This window comes from Lepidochelys olivacea (assembly GCF_965140295.1).
Source record: "Lepidochelys olivacea isolate rLepOli2 genome assembly, chromosome: 6".
NCBI classification, from domain to species: Eukaryota; Metazoa; Chordata; order Testudines; family Cheloniidae; genus Lepidochelys; species Lepidochelys olivacea.
Genome location: NC_140416.1, coordinates 115614046 through 115637187, shown reverse-complemented (window position 1 = coordinate 115637187; position 23142 = coordinate 115614046). Strand labels below are relative to the sequence as shown.

General features: G+C 41.9%; 1 protein-coding gene across 2 annotated transcripts in view; it reads left to right on the top strand.

Annotated features, from left to right (window-relative positions):
* Positions 1–8093, top strand: part of HIF1A (hypoxia inducible factor 1 subunit alpha) — a 41805-nt gene extending 33712 nt beyond the window's left edge. Inside the window, exons 12-15 of one of the 2 annotated variants that reach the window (XM_084630340.1) lie at positions 144–541; positions 1379–1484; positions 6427–6538; positions 6690–8093. In XM_084630340.1, coding sequence (XP_084486466.1) covers positions 144–541; positions 1379–1484; positions 6427–6538; positions 6690–6841 — 768 coding nt within the window. In that variant the 3' untranslated portion in view covers positions 6842–8093. Of the gene's footprint in view, positions 1–143; positions 542–1378; positions 1485–6411; positions 6539–6689 lie in introns of both variants that reach the window. The other variant, XM_084630339.1, reaches the window with a different exon arrangement.
* Positions 8094–23142: the final 15049 nt, after the last annotated feature.

Sequence of the window (23142 nt, the reverse complement as noted above, 5' to 3'; positions counted from 1 at the left end):
TATAAAAAAATGGTGTTCACACAGCACTATTCCAGAGGTTTGGGGAGAGGGGAAGTGGCAGACTATTTACAGATGATGACGCATTCTTGGGTATTGCACAGATCCCCTAGAAACTTTATTTACCCGTTTTATTATTCTTTCAGGAAACTGATTTAGACTTGGAGATGTTAGCTCCTTACATCCCAATGGATGATGACTTCCAGTTACGATCCTTTGATCAGCCACCTTCACTGGAGAGTGGTTGTGCGAGCACTCAGAGTGTGGCCACCAATACCATATTTCAGCAAACTCATACGCCCTCTACTGCCGCTGAGGAAATAACACCAGTGAAAACAGAATGCATGGATGACATTAAGACTCTACTTGTTTCTCAGTCTCCTGTCCTCATAATCAATGAAACCAACAGCGCCCCAGCCTCACCATATGGTGGAAATCGAAGTCGAACTGCATCTCCAATCAGGGCTGGAAAAGGAACATTGGACCAGACGGAGAAATCTTATCCAGGAACACCCAATTTGTTAACAGTCACTTTGAGTAAAAGGTATTGTAAAAACGAAGCTGAAATCTCATTACCCATTAATCTTGAAGAAATTAGCCAGTACAGTATTATCTGCTGTTGTCTTTGATCTCTTTTTTTTAATAAGCTATACACCTTAGTTTGTGCTTTAAAAGAAGATTTTAGGTTTAGTGCACTTCAACAGTAGACTGGAGTTAATTTCCCAGAACCTTGTTTGCATTTTTATTTACATCAAGCCTTTGTATAGAAAACAAACAATTGAACCATTCTTGTTCATATTTTTGTTCTGCTCCTCTTCATACCTGAGTTGTGTAAATAAAACAGTCCAGTAAGCCAATTGAGAGAGGGTATGCATAAGTAATTTCTTGCCCAGTTTGTGATGAATGCGGAGACTGTAGTTATGCCTTAAGCTTAGATGTTATGCTTAAAATAAGTCAGACTTCAGCAATATGGATTATGAGCATCCAAAACAGATTTTTATCATGACATACAGTGTCACCAAATCAGAATTTCAATCCATTGGATAAAACAAAGTAGCTTTCCCTGTGCATGGACATGCAAAATGGATATTTTAATTGCTCTCCCCATGCCTGCTGTCTGAGGGACAGCAGAATGACAAACACTTAAGCTTTCTCTGTTTTTCTGTAGAGAAGAACTTTTTAAAGGACAGCCAGTTTTCCATGTTAGGATCAGAAGTAGTTGATTTAGCAAGATTTAAAGCTAGAATTCTTTCTAATCATAGAAAATTAGGACACATAAATAACTTGACTGTCACTGTGAAATATTTATTTTACAAAGTGTTTATAAAAGACTGGCTTGAGGATAGTAGGAACTTTAATGGACTGAATCAATTTTTCTTAGATCTGCAATGAATGAAGAACTAAATCCAAAGATGCTAGCTTTGCATAACTCTCAGAGAAAGCGAAAGATGGAATATGATGGCTCGCTTTTTCAAGCAGTGGGAATTGTAAGTTTTGGTATTATTTTTCTTTTAAAATTAGTTGTAATCTTACTGTTTCCAGAATTAACCACTGATATAGAATCTGACTTTAGCTAGTGTTGTACAGCAAAATCCTGTGACCAAAGTAATCATTTAAGTTCATAACATCCTATGTCTTCCTGAATGCAAACCCCCTGATTTTCAATTCTTTCCCACTGTCAAAATAGTTTTAAACTACCCTCTGCACCCAGACAAATTTCTCAGCTAGATAGAAGATAAACTTTTCATTTGTGAAACAGTTTCCTGGAATGTGTTTCCTAAGGAGAAAATAAGGCATTGTAAGAACATGAGACTAAAAAGAACGTTCACCTGCTAACAGTGCATGTCATTACTATTTCAAACTTTATCTCCATGTCCCTCAAAATCAGAGACAGTGCAAATAGCTGGAACAGGAGCAGCACAGATTTGGAAAGATGTGTAAATCCTACAAATAGAAATATATTTATAGTTATATACATTTGTGCCTTGAATAGACACAATCAGAATGTTAGAATGGGAACATTATGGGCTAAAAAGAGGGTTGAGGGCATAGTCTGTCCTGTAGTTAGTGATTGTACTTGTGAATAACCCATCACTTGTCCTTATAGCACCTGAAAAATTCCTTTTAAACAGCTGTGTAGTTTGTATTGTTTCACTTACCAGGGTGATCCACAACTTTATCATCTTGCATACAATTATTTTAGCAAAATTCCATCTGGGGATTTTTGGTTTGGGGCTTTTTTACACTGAGTCAGTATTCTGAAATCCTGGGATTTGACATTAGTACAGCTACGTTTCTCTCTCCTTGATGTATCTTGAGAATTTCAGAGAGATCTCTTATTGCCTATGTCACTTGTCAAATAAAATCCATTCCTTTTAAAAACTTCACACAAGTTAATTCTCTATCACGGTATGCGTCTCGAGACTTTCTGATTCTTTGATGGTCTGAAATATCAGTGTGGTCTTAGAATGTGTATATGTAGCAAAAAACAAAAACACCCCATGGCAGCAAGTCTTAAAGCCTGGGTCAACTGACTTGGGCTTGTATTGCAGGACTAAAAATAGCAGTATAGACATTTGGGCTCTGGTTGGAACCTGGACTCAAAGATCCTCACCCCAGTTGGCTACGTTTCGGAGCCTGAGCCTGAATGCCTGCACTGCCGTTTTTAGCCCCACCGCACAAATCCTGCAAGCCTGAGTCAGTTGACCTGGGCTCTAAGACTTGCTGCCAGGGACGTTTTGTTTTTTCTGTTTTCCTTTGTAGCTGTAGGCTAGCATGCCCTAGAGTGCAAGCGTGTTTTCTTCCGAATTGTGAATTATCCCTACATCCTGTCGTGGCTTTGGAATGACTGCTTACATTTTGTTTACTGGCTATCTACCTCTTGTCTCCCAGAAGGCTGGGGAAAACTTGTTGTGCATCCAGTTCTTCTGTAAAGCTCCTGAAGCTTTTTGTTAGGTAATTTAGAGACTCTTGTTTTTATTCTCCTTAGCTTCTCTTAATCTTTTTATTTAAAAAAAAAAAAATTCTAACACTGTGTTTTCATTCTTTGCTCTTTGCATTCACATGCATGTTTGGTTTTTCCTGATTAGCCTTTTATGAATTCATCGTTCTCCATCAATGTTCTAATGATTCTTGCTGCATGTGTCTGTCTTATTGTCGCTATGGCTGCCATATTTTTCCCATTTAGGCCATTTCAACAGATGTCACCACTGATAAAATAGCAAATGATCTGTGCTAGCTTCGTGTATTGCAGTGTAAGCCAGCTGCTATAATTAAGGTTCTGTTCAGGCTTCCATTTATACAGTGCCTGTCATCCCCTTTTTTCTCACATTCATAATTTTCTCAGTTTCTCATTTTAGCTAAAATTTCCATTACTGATTTTGTCTCTGCTTAAAGGCAACGTCTTTCTGTCCATGTATTTGAAAAATTACTATTTTTAACACAGGTAACTCAAAGGTTGTGCTTTAAAAGATTAAATTTTCCAGTGCCTAGGTCGGGGTGGCCAAACCATGACTCGTGAGACGCATGCGACTCTTTTACAGTTAGCCCACCACCCATTCTCCGCCTATCAGACTGGGGGGAGGGAGCTTGGAGCTTCTGCCCTGCAGCAGGGTGGTGGTGGGGCTAGGGGCTTCTGCCAGAGATGACTGGTGCCCGCTGAGAGGGGGGACATGAATTAAAGGACTCTCCTCCCCCCCCCTTGTCATGCTTGCCCCTCGCACACCATCCCCTCTTACCCTCAAGCGGCCCCTCCCTGCAGCTCCCACATGTTAAATCTGCATGGAGAGGTAGCCCCTGCAGGGAGGGGCAGCTGCTTAGCTCTGCGGAGAGAGGCAGCAGCAAAATCAGCGGCTCTCCCTGCAGCTCCTAGCTGTTTGCCACTGCCTTTCCCTGCTGCCTCAGCTCCCAGCTTGCTGGTTCCAGCAGCTGCCGTGCAGGGAGGAGGCCCAGCAGCACCATGTGACCAAGCAGGGACAGCAAACCCTGGCAAAAATCTGGGGGGGGCACATGATCCCACGCATCCCCCTCACCTGTCAGCTCTGGCTTCTGCCCGGCTGGGAGGGGGGTTTCGGGGCTTCAGCCCTGCGGGGTGCGCATGCTGGGGGCTTGGGGCTTCAGTCCTCTGGGGCACGTGTGCCAGGGCTTAGGGTTTCAGCAGGAGCAGGGCTGAAGCCCTCAGTCGGTGCAGGCGCCCCCTGTGGGGCTGAAGCTCTGAGAGAGACGCAGCCACCCCCACCCCTTGCAGAGACGAAACCCTGAGCAGGTGCCTATCACAGGGCTGAACTCTGAAATCTCCCCTCCACACAGGGCTGGAGCCCCAAGCCCCAGCAGGCGCGTGGGGCTCTTGAACTTCTGATGATTGAGGGTCAGTAAATTTGACCACCCCTGTGTAGGTTTTACTGAGGACTAGCTCCAAACCAGCTTGTACAGCCTGCCCCAAATGGAGTTGTAAGCATTTGAAATGTGTGTTGCGCACGTGTAAAAGAAAACTGCTGCTAAGTTTAGGTTTATACTCTCTCATATTTTAGGGTTATGTAAATATAGATCCTGGTTTTGAAGAGCTACACATAAGATTTTATGCTCCTGTCAGTGTAACGTTCCATAGTTCTGTGCATGAAGAGAAACTGGAATATGCTATTTGTGTAACTTTTTTTTAAAACAAGGCCATTTAGGGTACATCTACACAGCAAGCCTCAGAGCTTGGATCTACAGACTTGGGCTCAGGGGGCTTGCATTACAGCACTAAAAATAGCTGGGTTGACCTTCCGGCTCGGGCTGGAGCTTGAGCTCTGAAGCCCATCCCTGAACCCAAACATCTACATAGCTATTTTTAGCACTGTAGCATGCCCCACTGTAGACGAGGGTCTGAGACTCCTTTGCCATGGTGCTGCTTGCTGTGTGGATGTATCCTTGGTTAAAAAGAAAAATACATTGGTGTAATAAGATTTCAAAACGAATGAATCAAAGGTTAGGAAAGGTAAAGTGAACTGTTACGTTGCGCAAAAAAATATACTAGTTATATACTAGTACAATGTGGCTGAGTTAACCTTACTGTGAAAATGTAACTTTTAAATCTTCTGACTATTGAGTCATTCGTTTTAACCGTTTTTACACCAAAGGCAGGTTCTCTTGTTTCTATAGATTTCACATACGCAGAAAATTCTTAGCGAAAAAGTGAAGTAATTCAAAGTGAAAAGCAACATACCTGAGTATGTAAGTCTCTAGGATTTTCCCAACATTCCACTGTCTTCACCCCTCCATGTTCAACAGCCAGAGAAAGGACAGAACTTCCAAATCCAGGCATCAGAATTAGCACTCTTGCTGGCTGTTGCCCGGCTTCTAAGCATTTCTGTAGATGGTTGGCTTTTCCTTTTGTCTTGCTTTCTGGTTTAGCAGACCTGTTTTCTTACCTATTCCAGAAAGCAATAACTTTCCTATGAAGGCACACAGAGCCTTCTGCTCTCTCCTGTACCACAGAATCTCTTGTCTACTGCTGTCAAAAGTGATTCTAGAGCCACGCCTGTGATTGGATGAGTCAGGATTCCAAATTGGTAGGGCCCGACCAAATTCAGGGTCCATTTTGATCCATTTCATGGCAAGAGGGTTTTAAAATTGGTTAATTTCAGGTTTTCACAGTGGTGTAACTGTGGGGGCCCCAACCCAAAAGGTACATGGAGGTGGGTCTGAACTCCCCCATGAGAGCAGCCCTGCAGGTGAAGAAGAAATCGTGCCCCACTCCCGCTCAACCTGGACTCTGGCTGAGGCGGATCAGATGTCAGGGGGAGGGGCTTATTTCTTAGTCCCTGACATGTTTTTCATGGCCATGAGATTGGTAGGGCCCTACACATTGACAATGAGAACAAAATAAAGGGGGCAGCTGAGCTGGGAGGCAAGATAATTGCCGTGTGGGAGCAAAATTCACATAACTAGATATAAAAACCATTTAACCTTTTGTGCACGTGGGGCTTGGGAACAGTAGTAATGCCATAGTCGTTCTCCTCTCTTCTCCTGTGTCTTTTATTTCCATTCACTTCAGTGAACGCTGCTGCCTCCTCAGACAGTGGGAGTGACCAGCAAAAGTAGTAAGGGATGGCTGGGGGGGGGGTATGTATACATATACGTGCACCCTAATTTTGAGGATGGGGTTTGGTTTTATTAAAACCAAGGTTATCTTTATCCTTCTTAATGTTTTTTGTTTTTAAAGTGACTCGCTTTTACTTTTAAACATCAGTCTACACTAATTTGCTCTTAAACTTTTTCTCTCAGGTACTGAATGAATTCAGTTTTAAATAGTAGCAGCATGTTAGTAACTATAGTGACAAGAACTGGTGATTGATTTCCTCTTGAAATTTTTGCATACATGAGCTGCAGAAATAAGTGGTTTGGGGGTTTTTTTTTGTTTTTTTTTTAAAGGGATCTTTATTCCAGCAGTCAGAAGATTGTGGAGCGAATGCATCACTTTGTTGGAAACGTGTAAAAGGGTGCAAATCTAATGGCCAGAATGGAGTGGGACAAAAGACAATCATCTTACTATCAACTGGTTAGTGTTCGTATATGTGGGAGGGAGGGGGGAAATTAAATATTATCAAAGCTGTATTGGCTAATGGAACTTGTCTCGCCCTATACGCTAATTTGGGAAATGTAAAATACAGTAAGTATTGTGCCCTTATCTTTATCTTCTTCCTTTTTAGATATAGCGAGTAAGCTCCTAGGACAGTCAATGGATGAGACTGGACTACCACAACTTACCAGTTATGATTGCGAAGTAAATGCTCCCATACAAGGCAGCAGAAACCTGCTACAGGGTGAAGAATTGCTCAGAGCTCTGGATCAAGTTAACTGAGTTTTCACAATACTTGTTCTTTTTTTGGACACTGGAGAATCATCACCTAAAGCAGTCTATTTATATTTTCTATATCTGATTTTAGAAGCCTGGCTACAATACTGCACTAATTCAGTTAGTTCCGTTTCGATCCCCTTTCTACTTTACTTATTTTGACAGACTTTTTTCATATAGTCTTTATGTAACAACTCAGATTATAGTGCATTTTCATAGTTCTTTGGTACATAGACTTTAAGTCCATTACATTTAAAACATCCTTGCAATAGCAGCTTTGAAATATGCACCTGTTTTTAAAAACGTATTTATTTTTTATTATTTTTGGCTGGAGAGTTTCACTGAAAGATTCTTATCAGTAAAATGTTACACAGTAAAACTGTCAATACTTCCTGCCTGCTCTTCATAAGTAGTGGGAAGATGTATGCTTTGTCAGTTATTTTAAAACAAATTTTTATTTTAATGATTTTTTTTATATGAAACAACAATGCTTTGCAGCAGTGCATTGTAGCCACAATCGCACAATATATTTTCTTAAGAAAAATACCAGCAATTCCTCATGCAATATAGTCTACATTTATAAAACTAGTTTTTAAGGAGAAGAATCTTTGACAGTTTGTTTGTTTTTTGCCTATGAAATCATGTTTAATTCTCGAGGATGTCATTGTTTTAGTCATGTTGTAATATAAACTGTGTTCTTAAATGCTGTATTATGTTTATGACTGAAATGAGTATTAAGTAAACGGGAAGGGTTTTATCTGGAAAGGACTATAACAGCATTTTATTTGGATACATTCTCTTAATTTACAGAGAGGATTTGATGTTCCTAAAGTAGTCACTTCGCCAGCTCAGAAAAATCCCTGCCTGTAGTTGTGGAAGTTCATGCTAATATTGTGTATCTGAGATTAAATCTAAATGTTTTGTTTACCCTGTGTGGTATAGGTGATATTTCAAGCAGATCGTAAGACATCATGCATTGTTAGCAAAGTTGCCTAGTACATCACTGAGTTGCTCAATATTTGATGTTTTGGTTTTTATGCACCTTGTTGCTGTTAACATCCATGTATTCATGTAGATTTCAATAACTCAATATATTTTAGAAACCTTTTGATTTTGAAATGAGTAGTTGTCTCACAAACATCCTATTTCCTATATGTACTGTACAAATTTTTCATTCACTCATTCTTTCTCTCTCTGTGGTTGGATCTAACACTAACTGTATTGTTTTATTACATCAATAAACTATATGTGGACCAGGCCCCCTTGGGAAGTGTGTTATCTATTGAGAACAGTGACCTTGATTTTGTTGTTTATGTGGTTACTGCTAATCGGTGTGCACTGATTTCAGTAAAATCATCTCTAAGGCGTTAAAAAGGAATTTCCTGATGCTGACCTCAAAACCTATCAAGTCAATCATTTATCTGAGCCTATTCCGTACTAAATAAATTTTCAGGACAAAGACTTGTGCAGTCATTGCCAATAGATTTTTAAGTATATGTTTAATTTTCCTTTTTTGTCAAGCATACGATCAGTTATTAAACATGGAATGAAAGTGGGAGGGAAAATATTGTTTTTGTGATAACAAGGGCAAATCTTTCCATACTCTACCAGCTGTCAAGGTAACTATCAAAGACAAAGCACGTAAAAATTTGTCCGAGAAATCCGTTAAATTTGGACTCTTGGCATATACATAAGATGAAAAATGCACCTGGCACTTGATTAAAGATATGGAATTTTGCTAAACTCTAAATGTGATTGTACCATCTGCTTGGCTCTAGTTTTGGTGGCAAGGTAACGGTTTTCATTTTGCTACATTAGAATGTGGTGTCACTAGAACCTGTCACATACACGTGGAATGATAGTATAGCTTCGGTCTCAACTTTAAGGCAATCACACGGCAATATTTTAAAAATCATGCTCTTAGCAATCTTCTTATATACTTGAGACACAATTTAAACCCTTCCTGGAATCCATACTTTCTGTAGCAATTACACAAGTGTGGTAAATTTGTCAAAAACACCTAAATGACTTAAGGGCCTTGGCTCCCATATAACTGAGTCACTTTGAGAAATGGGACTTCTCATTGAAAGTCAATGGGACTTGAAGGGTAAAATGCTCAAGAGTGCCTGTCTTTTACAAATTGTTAACTTGCTAAAAACATTCAAAAATAAATCCATTTCTAAAACTATTATCTGGATAAGATGCAAAATTCTCAGACTGAGAAGCCAATATTTTTACAATTAAATAGGGAATGTATTGGCATTTACTTCTGAGAAAACTTAAATGCAAGGAGCTTGAAAGTCAGTTACAAGATACTGCCAAAAGTCTAGGATCTGGGTTGAGTGTGTTGGGAAAGAAAGGAAAAATACTGTACTTAGTTACAGAACTAGAACTTGTCCAGTTTATCGACTTTTACAGATACCTAGGCCAAGATTTTTAGGTTCCTGTTCTTGAACTCTCTGGTCCATAAGGCCTCTTACATCCATATCTGGGCAAAATGTTCAAAAATGCTGAATGCTCTGCAGCTCAAATAGCTCAGGTGGCGCTGAGGATGCCCATCCACTTTCAAAAGTCAGGATGAACTCAATTAAGAGCCTAACTAAGCACCTGTTTTTGATAATCTTGGTTGTAAAGTTCAAATGCAAGAGAGTATATGACAAATAACATGCTTTATACAATATGAAAATTAGAAAGTAACCTTTAACACTGGACAGGCTTTGAATCCAGACTTGTAAAGCTAGCCTTTAAATATGTGACCAAAACTGTATAGTTTGTCAGTAAATCCAAGGGAAAGAAGTTACCACTCACTGTTTTGATGACCTGCTGGTCCGTCTTCCATGCCATCCCGTTGTCCTTCATCTGCCTCTGAGAAAGTTGCAGCAAAAAGCATGTGCTGAATTCTTCATGGCTTGAGGTGGCAGCTGCCCTCTTTGAGGAGCAGTGAGTGGGCTTCTTGAACAATTTTAAGTCCTCCCTTCCCATTCATAGTCTAGAAATCTGATTCTCCAATAAGTATCTATAGCTGGCCTATCAGGCATTTGCAAAGACACATCTCGGTCTCAGGCCAAAGCCTGCAGCTCCACAAATCTCTGTCCTTTCCACCAATAGAAGTTGATCCAATAAAACATATTACTTCACTTACCTTGTCGTTCAACAACTTTCCCAACAGACTTGACTTTTCCCAGCTGAAACATGTTTTTGCTAAATCTGCCTTCTACCGTCCTGCTTCATCTTGCCATAGCACTCTTTGGAGCTCATTTTGGAGGTACCTCCCTTGATGACGAGTCACTCCTTTACTAATCAGCCCTTATCTGTGGAAGATAATGAATTATCTGAGGGGGACAATCATACTACAAGAATTGGCGGTAGAGGGGAAAGTTGACTCCATGCAACCCTTGGCTATTAGTTAACTCGAGATGGGACATGTCCCTGCTCTTACTGAGAGATGCCCTAGCAACCCAGGAGGACATTAGAAAACAGGTGGGAAGAGTATTGGCTGTAGTAATGAAATGTCGGCCTGCACTAACAAGCCCTTGGAGAGTTTAGGTAATGGACCGGTTGAAATGCTGAAGTAAATGTTACTGGTACACGCTGCCATAGACTCACTGAATTGAATCTTTCTGGGGAAATGCAGACTACAAATTAACTTTTCCTGCGACTGCAGCAAAATCGTAAAAGCTTGCAAATGAGTTACTTTGGGGATTTTTTCCCCCCAGAATAGAGTCAGGATCTGCTCAATCTGACTTTATTCTTGAGATGATTTACCAGATCCCTGTGCCAGGTTTCAGAGACAGGATACAGCACAGTAAGCGATGTGTTGCTCTCATTGGAAATATAAAATAGTTCCTTGTTCCTCATAAATGGAAGAGTGTGTGAAAAGAATACAGCTGCAGACATGGTTAGTGGCTAGTCAGCAAATTTCACTAAATACTAGTCTCATAAAAAATAACCAAATGTAAGACCTTATTTTGCTCTTTATAGTATAAATATGTTTGGGTCAATAAATTTTTTGCTTGGAATTTGGAAAGATGTATGACAAGACCATACCTAGGATATGGGGTGGTGGTAGGAGAAAGGAAATAAGCTAAAAGAGGCATTTTTAAAGGGATGGACCATGAAAGCGATACTTCTGAAAGACAAGTTTGCTGAATTTTAGTATCAGCAAAATGACATGATTCAAGACTAGAGGCATTATGTCACAGAAGGTAGGTATTCTTTTCAAGTGTTGGTGAGCTGGAAATACTGTGTTCAGTTTTGCATACCTCATTACATAAGATGTAGGCAAAGTGGAGATCACGGTCCTATAAACTTGAGTGATCTATGCAGATACATCAGCAAAGATTATTGCATTTCAGAATTCTGTGTCAGTTCTTCAGGATGCTGAAATTTCACACCCCTTTTCTGACACCTGTGTCTCAGGCCAGCCTCATGTCACTACCTGCTGTTCTGGAGGCCTTCTGTTATGCCCCTGGGCTACTCTGTGTCATCCATGTGTCAACCGGATTGTCATATGGCCAGGAAAGCATCCTTGGTATCTGCATCGTGACAATAAGTTTTGTGCAAGTGCATACTTTGTGACATGAATAGGGTAATTGGAAAGGAGACTGCAAATTAGACAACTACACACCATATAATGAATCCTCCTCACCCCCCAGAATTCTAGTGTGGGGTTTGTTTGTCTTTTTAATCAAGTTCCTAGCCATGTCAACAGTCTCAAACCAGTTGCCTCTAACTCTCTTTTCTCTGGATACGCTTTAGTCATAATAAAGATGTTTGCTGCTAAAGGAGTACTAGGAGATGATGGTTTGCCTCTGTAATTTCCCCTTTGCCAGTAACACTGATCATATCAAATATGATTTCTCAGACTGACAGTATCCAATACATCACAGCAACAAGAGGTAAAGCAATTAATCATAAGCTCTGGGAATGTCAAATTCAAGCCTCTAATATCGGCTATCCTGAGAGAGCTGAAAAAGGTGGGTAAACTGCAATTTAAATATCCTGAGTTGAGACACACAGAGCAACCCCTGGGGGCAGCATGGCATGGAAGATACTCTGCATTCACACAATTGCCTGTTCTCCCCTCTCATATGGGTACTGGACTTCAAGCTAGGGCTGTGCATTGATACTACACGATCTTCTGCAGTATGTGAAACTGTAACAGTCTGTCTAGGTAATCATAGTGTGAGTGCTCCCGTCCCAAGTAATTAAAAGCAACCAACACATTCATGGTGTTGGTTTTATTGTTTGTTTGAAAAGCCAGAAGGGACCATAATCATCTAATCGGACATGCTGCATAACACAGGCCTTAGAATTTCACTAAATCAAAATTGTCCCGTTAATCCAAAATATGAGTGTCCCCACACCAATGGGTGCTGAAATAACAAAAGATGTGAAATAAAATGTGACTTTCTGTAGAACAGTCCTTAGTTTGGAAGTGACATTGTCTAGCCATGCATTTATGGTTTTTGTGAAATCCTCCTTTGTATGTGTTTACTTCTGGCATATTAGGACAAGAAAGGACTACCTGGGTCACCAAGTCCAGGCCCCTATTAGCACAGGGAATTGTATCACAACCCTGATCATAAATTTATCAAGCTCCATCTTAAAAATAGTTAAGTTGTTTGCTCCCGCTACTCCTACTAGGCAGCTGCTCCAGAACCTCCCGCCTCATGGTTAGACACCTCATATCCAGTTTAAACTTATTCACGGACAGTTTAAACCTGTTTTTGCTTGTGCCCACATTGTCCTTCAGCTTAAATTGTTCTTTTTCTTCCCTGGGGTTTATTCCCCTGAGCTATTTATATATTGGGTATATTTCTATTTTTTAATATTTACACTAGCACATAACTGCTTATAACTATGCTATACAGGCATGCAGGCTATTTCAATAGCCACTCTGCCAGCAGGGATTTTGCATTGATTCATACAGTAATGTAACATTCTCCTTCACAAATCGTGCTCTGGAATCCAGCAATCATAGGAGCACTGAATACATGACCCAGCATCTATAGACTAACGTGATATGGACAAATTGGAGGGAGTCCAGAGGAGAGCAACAAAAATGATTAAAAGGTTTAAAAACCAGACTGATGAGGAAAGGTTAAAAAAACTGGACATGTTTAGTTTTGAGAAAATAAGCCCCTGGGGGGGAAGAGACCTGATAACAGGCTTCATATATGTTAAAGGCTGTTATGAAGAGGACGGTGATCAATTGTTTGCCACGTCCACCCTAGATAGAACAAGAAACAATCAATTTAATATGCAGCAGGAGAGATTTAGGTTAGATATTAGGAAAAGTTTATAACAAGAAGGCTAGTTCATGACATAGGTTACCAAGTGAGGTTGTGGAAACCCCATCAGTGGAGGTTTTCAAGAACAGGTTAGATAAACATCTATTGGCAGGGTCTAGGTTTATTTGGTCTTGCTTCAGTGCAAGGAGTTGGACTAGATGACTCTCAAGGTCCCTTCCAACCCTATATTTGCATGATTCTATGCCACATGTGCAAGTCTGCCTCTAAGTGTCTTACTAGTACCTACTATTAAATGGAACGTGGGTGCTGCACAAATGTATGTCATGTCACCATGTAATGACTACAACCTACACATGATAGAAGCCCTTATAGTTCTATAGAAGCATGACTGTTTCAGAGGCTAACAGTACTGTGTACAGAGCCAGGTAAAATTTTTTAATCAAAAATTTGAGTTCAACAAAAAAAAAATGCAGATTTTGCAACACCAAAATGTTTCATGAATTCATATCAATATGACCAATTGGTTCATTTCAGCACAAATATGCAAAAAAGAAAAACATTTTATTTTAACATTTTCAAAACAAAGTTTGATTCAAAGTGATGTTTTTTCAAAATTTCCTTTTAATTTAATTCTTTTTAATGTCCAATGTCTAAGCATTAGTCAAACAAAACATTTCATTTGAAACAATATTTGTAAACGTCTCTATTTACCTTGAGCAAGGCTTGCCAAGTTTAAATTACAGCTAGGATTTGCTACTGGTTTTATGCAATTTACTAGCTTTATGCTAATGTGGGTACCCTTCTCCCCCTAAAAAGCAAATTCAGTGTAATGGAATTCCTTTTGGAACATTCCTTTTTGTGTTTGACTGATTTTTCCCCTGTGGAATATTTTGACCTAATTATGACTGTAGTTCTTCTTTGCTGTAAAATGCTTTAAAAAACAATCAAACCAGGGTTTAAGTTTAAAGTCCTGAGGCTTTTGTTAATCTGTCATCTCAATTCTAAAAAGGGGAGATGGCAGTACCACTTTGTAAAAGAGCCAGGTAAAATGCAATGCTATAAATAAGTAGAACACCCAGCAAGCTTGTGCACTTGGGGTTGGGTCCCTATCCAACTCCATTAAAGTCAGTGGATCAGGCCTTTGATGAACAGGGGTTTCAGAAGAGGCTAAGCATAATTATTTTAACTGACAACAGGGTGCTGAGTTAGGGTCTAACTTCTGAGCAGAGGAATTTAATGACTCCTAAAATACAGGAGGTTGTAGTTGACGTCAGAGGCATAATGAACTTGTCAGCTCAGAGGACTTGACACAAAAAAAAAATCTGACGGCAGAGATTCCTTAGTAACAGCTCTTTGCTAGGAAAATTTGCAGAAAGATTGAAAAGCCCCATAATTCCCAGAGGAATTATGCCAAGCCCATTTCTATTGCTCTCAAAACAAGCAAATGACTTGGCAGTAACTCTCGACTCTTATTGTCTTGTTGTATCTCTACCACTCAGTAGAGCACTGATGAAAATGTGTCATATAAAAGTCACTAGTCCGGCATTGTTCGGAAAGCAGAGCGAAGGTAGATGCCATATATGTTACTGGCATAGGCCAACTCTTGCACTTTGTTAGCGTATGTTTGAACAAGGTTTTGGGTTAGTGATATGTTCTTTGTGACGGGTTTGTACGTTTGTATAAGCTACAAATCTACAAAATAATTCTATTAACAAAATTCCCACAAACTTATCATTCAACACAATACTATTTTTCAAAACCATATCAAAATTCTTAGCCACTCACAGGTTTTCATATTGGATAGGTATTTTAATACGTTTACACTATGCTTTTCAGAACAAAATAAAAAGGTGTTTGCTGACACTGATTGCAATGGAAGCAACTCTTGCTATTTTTCAGTCCCTTAATTTATGTCAGAAATATCAATAAATTGCATATTATTTAATACTTTTGTGTTGAATATTGGCCTGAACCAAAATAAGAATATCAAGAAATTACTTTTTTTATACAAGTGATCTTGGGCATACAGAACCCTTGCCAATCAACATTACCGATCCATTTTTTGTTTGGAAAAGCAATCTTTTGGTCAGAAACTACTCAGCAATCAGCACTCAGCAATTACCGCTTACCAGATGCAAAAATCTGAAGGAGCTTCAGATGAAAAACACACTCTATTCTTTAATCAAAATAAATGAGTGGACTGTTAGCAACCCTGAATTACCCCATACGCTATGAAATAAAAATGGTGAAAGCTGAGTCACAACTCTGCAAATAGATCGTGTTGTTTTTCCTCTTCACGTCACAGTTAACATGCCCTGTATTTGAATCTAAACTGTCATCCGTAAAGAGCGAAAGGACTGGATTACTGAGAAATGAAGCTGTTGGCTTCCTCCTCTTCAAAGGTTTCTTGCAGACTATCAACTGTAACTTGCACCTTCACTTCACAGAATGATGCTCTCCTGACATCACTGTCAGAGTTTTGCCCTATATCCCTAGCTAGCTCGTCTTTCCAAGAAATCCTGACACACATTGCACACTTAAATCAAACGCAGACTATACAAACATTTATATACAAATTTGTAAAGTATGCACTACTCTAGAACCAAATCCTGCTCACAATAGGCTTTGTCTACACTGGCAAGGGAAAGACAAAACTTTCATCATTCAGAGGTGTTAAAAAAACACGCACACACCCCGCGAAAGACAAAAGTTTTGCCCATGACAAGTACCAACAAAGGATCTGTCCCTTTGATTGTCAACTTCCTGGGGGACAAGCACTTCATCCCACTCCATATCTTAACAACACCAAGCACACAGTCAGTGATTAGAAAGGGCTGCATCTTGGTCCCATTGACATCAATGGCAAAACTTCTACTGATTTCAGTGGGCCCTGCCTAATTTATGAAAGGAGGAATCTGGCTGATAAGCATAGGTTTTTGATTGTGGAAGCATCGGGAACAACAATCACATAGGTTGGGATTCATTAGCTAATTTGTCCTCCTTCAAATCATTAAGCCCACTGTGGATGGAAAAAGGAGTAGGAAAACATACTTAGGATGAAGAACGAGGAGGACTTGTGGCACCTTAGAGACTAACAAATTTATTTGAGCATAAGCTTCACTACAAAAGGTTTTTTTCTCCTGCTGATAATAGCTCACCTTAATTGATCATTCTTATTATAGTGTGTATGGCAACATCCATTTTTTCATGTTCTCTGTGTGTATATATATATATCTATATCTTCCTACTGTATTTTCCACTGTATGCATCAGATGAAGTGGGTTTTAGCCCATGAAAGCCTATGCTCAAATACATTTGTTAGTCTCTAAGATGCCACAAGTACTTCTCCTTCTTTTTGCTGATACAGACTAACATGGCTACCACTCTGATACTTAGGATGGTTTCTCAATTATTTTGGTATTCTATTTCTGTTTCATAGTTAACACAATCTGTTGGAGAAAAGACACTGGACTATATAGACCACAGGTCTGGGTCCCAGCTGGCAATTCCTGTGCTCCTGTTAGATTCTAAAGTCTATGATGCTCTTGGAAAAAAACAGCACATGTTGCTCTCAGCTGGCAGACGCTGAAATGTACATGATTTGTACAACAGCTTTGCTACTGCTCCTATTCCTGTACCAACGAAGGGAGCAGTAAATGGCACTTCAAAATAATCATTAATCTGCTGAAATGGCCACCATTTCCATAGTTTGTAAAGTACCCATTTAAAGGATCAAAGTCTAACACAAATTTTTTATTTACACAATATTTATAAAGTTTATTTTTCTATCCAAAATGTTGTTGCATCAGGTACCCTTTAACACTTGGTAATTCAAAACAGCTTTTTAAAAAATGTAATGTTCGAAAGATGTTAATTGATGTTTCAGATTAATTATTTTTGTTGTTTCGGAAAATAATCAAAATTACCAAATCATTATGATTTAAAAATTATGATGCATACACATGATTATTTCAGAAAACAACTGACTTGAATTGATCCAGTAACACTACTGATTTTAAAATTACATTTTTGAAAGTCCAGTTACTTAAAGTTACCATTTACTGTACCATTGTGGTCTATAGGGACAACTAACTATAATTTTTCTTTCCATCTCTGTTCTTCTCCTAGGACTCCCTCGCTCATACCTGAGCCCTGCCCCACCACAGAAATCTGCAACTCTCTCCCTCCCACATTGGCAGAATGGTAACATCCCAATTTCATAAAGCAAACCCAAGGGAATTCAGATTTAAGGTCCAAGCTTTTCGTTCTAACTTTCATTGTTTTGCCGAACACAAATCCCAGCCCACCCAGCCAATCAACCTGGAAATGGCAGCCCAAAGCTTTTGCCTTCACTCTCCATTTCTTTGCGCCCGTGGGTTTAACCAGCCTTTTGACAATGACCCTTGGATGCTGAAGGAGGTACCAAACTACCCCGCTTTCCTCCAAAGGCGTGAAAAACAGCCGCGAATCCTGTTTAATTCGAAATTGCCGTGGCAATTCCTGGCATCTGTGCGGGGCTCAGCATAAGGCTCATTCTCCCCCCGTCCCATGGAGGGTCATGGAAACGACCCCCCCCCCCGAAAATGCAGGGCAAGCCGTCCTAATAACGTACACCCAGGCCGGGCTGGTGCCTGCCCACCCAGGCCGTGCGGCCCCCGGAGTTGGATGTACTCGGGACACTCTCTCTGCGCCTTTAAGAGCTTTCCAAGGTACCGGCTCTTCCCGGCAAGGCAGCCCGCCGGGCGGTGAACCTTACCCGGGCCTGAGGGGAGCGGGGCGCTGGCAGGCTCCCCGGCACCTGCTCCGCGGCGACTGCAAACAGCCCCCCCGCGCTGGAGGCCGCTGCGGGCACCGAGCTGGGCTCAGCCGCCCGGGCGCTTCCTCCGCCGGCGCGGGTGCGCTGATCTCGGGGCGGGATGCAGCGGGGCGAGCCCGCGCTGGCCCTTTCCCATCCGCTCGCCCCGGACCGCGCCCGCCCGACGCGCAGCTCCCCCGCCCCAGCCGGGGCCAGCCGGCTCTTCCCCACCCCAGCCGCCTGCATCAGTCACGCCGCCGCCCGCCTCACCCCGCGCCCGGGCAGCCGCCTACGTGTCTTTGTGCACGTCGGCCCGGGGCTCCCTGGCTTCCCGGGCCTGAGCTCGCTCCAGGGGACAGCGCCCGCGGGTCCTCGCCCCTTCGCACGCGTTCAAGCGGCACCCGGCTGTTTGTGGGCTCCCCTCCACCGCTGTGCCCGGCCCAGGGAGAGGCGTCTGCAGGACGCAGCCCTGAGGGGTGGCGAACGAAATCGGGTGCTGCTGGCCCGATTACATCCTCCACCCCGGCCAGCTTGTCTTTCCTGGCAAGCATTGAAGCGTCAAGGCGTTTGGGGCACGTTTTCCCTCTGCTTGTTAGTGGGAAAGCACCATCCGTGGACAAACCCCGTCAAGACACGCTCCTGGCCCCCAGCAGTTTCTAGCTGAGCGGAGCGATATAGCGGGCGCCAGATCACCCTTCAACCACAAAGGAGCGGAGGCTAGGGGACCCCCCGCAGCTTTGTATGTCACAGTCACAACATCTCTTGCATCAACAAACAGGCGCTGCTCCTTCCCTCTTTGTTGCCAGGTGAGGCATTGCCAACTTAACCGCTTAGCTGAGCTTCTTTCACGGGCTAGCAATTGCCTCTCCTGAAGCCTTATCTTTCTCCCACTAAAATCAGTGAGGAAAGTCCCATTGACTTCAGCGGGTTTGGGATCAGGAGTTCACTTGCAAGACCCCTGGAAAAAAAATCCTTCAAAGAAGGTGGAGTTAAGTGGAAAGTGTGTATCAAGTCATGAAGGGAAGCTAAAGGTCAGTGATGCTATATCTGTCTGTTTAGTTCTCTTAGTATATGTTGGGAGGGTTTCTCAGGCATTGCTGCCTGTACAAAATCTGCATTTGTCACAGGTTATCCATTTATTTATCTTCAGTCCATTTCCACCCTGTGACAAAAATGGCAATTTGCTGCAATATCTTTGGGAGATCTTACTGTATTGTTTGTGTATCCTTGTGGGCAGGAACAGTATATAATTCCATGGGGGAGGGGGAATCATGGCCCTCCGGGAACTAAGAACAGTGAGGGGGTGATTAGGCAAATTCACTCAGGTTGTAGCATCTCCAGAGATGTACCACCACCTGGAAAGGCTTGCATATACTGCTTCAAACCGGATTCTCCAGAGACCAATAGACAAAGAAAGGACTTTCAGTTAAAGAGCCTGAGTTTAGACTGACTCAGGGTCTTCTTTGTGATCCACCAAGCAGACAGGCCCTATGGTCTAAGGGGGCTCCCAATCCTTCCTGGGAAAGGATGGAAGGACTTTGGCTTACTGAGGCCCCATAAGCTTGGTGACCTCTGGTCAGCTTTTAGCAGGTGTCATAAATATAAAGGGAAGGGTAAACCCCTTTGAAATCCCTCCTGGCCAGGGGAAAGCTCCTCTCACCTGTAAAGGGTTAAGAAGCTAAAGGTAACCTCGCTGGCACCTGACCAAAATGACCAATGAGGAGACAAGATACTTTCAAAAGCTGGGAGGAGGGAGAGAAACAAAGGGTCTGTGTCTGTCTGTATGCTGCGCTTGCCAGGGACAGAACAGGAATGGAGTCTTAGAACTTTTAGTAAGTAATCTAGCTAGGTATGTGTTAGATTATGATTTCTTTAAATGGCTGAGAAAAGAATTGTGCTGAATAGAATAACTATTTCTGTCTGTGTATCTTTTTTGTAACTTAAGGTTTTGCCTAGAGGGGTTCTCTATGTTTTTTTAATCTAATTACCCTGTAAGATATATACCATCCTGATTTTACAGGGGGGATTTCTTTATTTCTATTTACTTCTATTTTTTATTAAAAGTCTTCTTGTAAAACACTGAATGCTTTTTCATTGTTCTCAGATCCAAGGGTTTGGGTTTGTGGTCACCTATGCAAATTGGTGAGGCTTTTTATCCAACATTTCCCAGGAAAGGGGGGGTGCAAGTGTTGGGAGGATTGTTCATTGTTCTTAAGATCCAAGGGTCTGGGTCTGTAGTCACCTAGGCAAATTGGTGAGGCTTTTTACCAAACCTTGTCCAGGAAGTGGGGTGCAAGGTTTTGGGAAGTATTTTGGGGGGAAGGATGCGTCCAAACAGCTCTTCCCCAGTAACCAGTATTAGTTTGGTGGTGGTAGCGGCCTGTCCAAGGTGTAATATTTTGTACCTTGGGGAAGTTTTGACCTAAGCTGGTAAAGATAAGCTTAGGAGGTTTTTCATGCAGGTCCCCACATCTGTACCCTAGAGTTCAGAGTGGGGGAGGAACCTTGACAGCAGGTGTATAGGAACGTTTATTGGGTTTTATATGTTTTATATGTTTTCTCTGTAATGCTTTCACCTTAAGAATAAGTGAAGAGAGGGAAGAGCATCTTCGCAAGCAGGCTGGCAAACCTAGTGAGGAGGGCTTTAAACTAGGTTCACTGGGGGAAGGAGTCCAAAGCCCTGAGGTAAGTGGGGAAGTGGGATACCGGGAGGAAGCACGAGCAGGAGCGCGCGAGAGGGCAGGGCTCCTGCCTCATACTGAGAAAGAGGGACGATCAGCGAGTTATCTCAAGTGCCTATACACAAATGCAAGAAGCCTGGGAAACAAGCAGGGAGAACTGGAAGTCCTGGCACAGTCAAGGAATTATGATGTGATTGGAATAACAGAGACTTGGTGGGATAACTCACATGACTGGAGTACTGTCATGGATGGTTATAAACTGTTCAGGAAGGACAGGCAGGGCAGAAAAGGTGGGGGAGTTGCACTCTATATAAAGGAGCAGTATGACTTCTCAGAGCTCAAGTATGAAACTGCAGAAGAACCTTCTTCAACAAAAAAACTTCAAAAACAGACTCCAGCGAGAGACTGCTGAATTGGAATTAATTTGCAAATTGGATACAATTAACTTAGGCTTGAATAGAGACTGGGAGTGGTTGAGTCATTACACAAAGTAAAACTATTTCCCCTTGTTTATTGCCCCGCCCCCACTGTTCCTCAGACGTTCTTGTTAACTGCTGGAAATGGCCCACCTTGATTATCACTACAAAAGGTTTTCTTCCCCCCCCCACCCCACTCTCCTACTGGTAATAGCTCATCTTAAGTGATCACTCTCCTTACAGTGTGCATGATAAACACCCATTTTTTCATATTCTGTGTGTATATAAAACTCCTCACTGTATTTTCCACTGAATGCATCCGATGAAGTGAGCTGTAGCTCACAAAAGCTTATGCTCAAATAAATTGGTTAGTCTCTAAGGTGCCACAAGTACTCCTTTTCTTTTTTTGAGAAAAACCTGAGTGTCTCTGACCTAAACCTGAGTTTAGAAGTGTGAGCAACAAGGGTGATGTCGTGATGGGAGTCTGCTATAGACCACCGGACCAGGGGGATGAGGTGGATGAGGCTTTCTTCCGGCAACTCACGGAAGTTACTAGCTCGCAGGCCCTGGTTCTCATGGGAGACTTCCATCACCCTGATATCTGCTGGGAGAGCAATACAGCGGTGCACAGACAATCCAGGAAGTTTTTGGAAAGTGTAGGGGACAATTTCCTGGTACAAGTGCTGGAGGAACCAACTAGGGGCAGAGCTCTTCTTGACCTGCTGCTCACAAACCAGGAAGAATTAGTAGGGGAAGCTAAAGTGGATGGGAACCTGGGAGGCAGTGACCATGAGATGGTTGAGTTCAGGATCCTGACACAGGGAAGAAAGGAGAGCAGCAGAATACGGACCCTGGACTTCAGAAAAGCAGACTTTAACTCCCTCAGGGAACTGATGGACAGGATCCCCTGGGAGAATAACATGAGGGGGAAAGGAGTCCAGGAGAGCTGGCTATATTTTAAAGAATTTTAAAGAATTTTATTGAGGTTACAGGGACAAACCATCCCGATGTGTAGAAAGAATAGTAAATATGGCAGGCGACCATCTTGGCTTAACAGTGAAATCCTTGCTGATCTTGAACACAAAAAAGAAGCTTACAAGAAGTGGAAGATTGGACAAATGACCAGGGAGGAGTATAAAAATATTGCTCGGGGATGCAGGAGTGAAATCAGGAAGGCCAAATCACACCTGGAGTTGCAGTTAGCAAGAGATGTTAAGAGTAACAAAAAGGGTTTCTTCAGGTATGTTAGCAACAAGAAGAAAGTCAAGGAAAGTGTGGGCCCCTTACTGAATGATGGAGGCAATCTAGTACAGAGGATGTGGAAAAAGCTAATGTACTCAATGCAGAGCCATTGCAGAGCCATTGGCCATTATCTTTGAAAACTCCTGGTGATCCAGGGAAGTCCCAGACGACTGGAAAAAGGCTAATGTAGTGCCCATCTTTAAAAAAGGGAAGAAGGAGGATCCTGGGAACTATAGGCCAGTCAGCCTCACCTCAGTCCCTGGAAAAATCATGGAGCAGGTCCTCAAGGAATCAATTCTGAAGCACTTAGAGGAGAAGAAAGTGATCAGGAACAGTCAGCATGGATTCACCAAGGGCAAGTCATGCCTGACTAATCTAATTGCCTAATTTCTAATTGAAAACGGTGGACGTGTTGTTCCTTGACTTTAGCAAAGCTTTTGACACGGTCTCCCACAGTATTCTTGCCAGCAAGTTAAAGAAGTATGGGCTGGATGAATGGACTATAAGGTGGATAGAAAGTTGGCTAGATTGTTGGGCTCAACGGGTAGTGATCAATGGCTCCATGTCTAGTTGGCAACCGGTATCAAGTGGAGTGCCCCAACGGTCAGTTCTTGGGCCAGTTTTGTTCAATATCTTCATAAATGATCTGGAGGATGGTGTGGATTGCACCCCATTGCACCTTCACCTTCTATTATCGGGTCCTCAAGGAAGGGTGTGAGTATGTTACGTTAAGGTATTTATAATAGGAATGTTACCACCAGGAGTTTTGGAATTCTTTTACTGTTTTGCAGTCATAAGTTTCATAGCATTTATTATTCTTTTGTTAACCGGAATAAAGCTTTTCTCAATTTCGTATTGTCCTCAGTGTTAGTGTTTTTGCCAAGCCCCAGAGAGTCCTCTCCCGGTATAGAACTGAGTT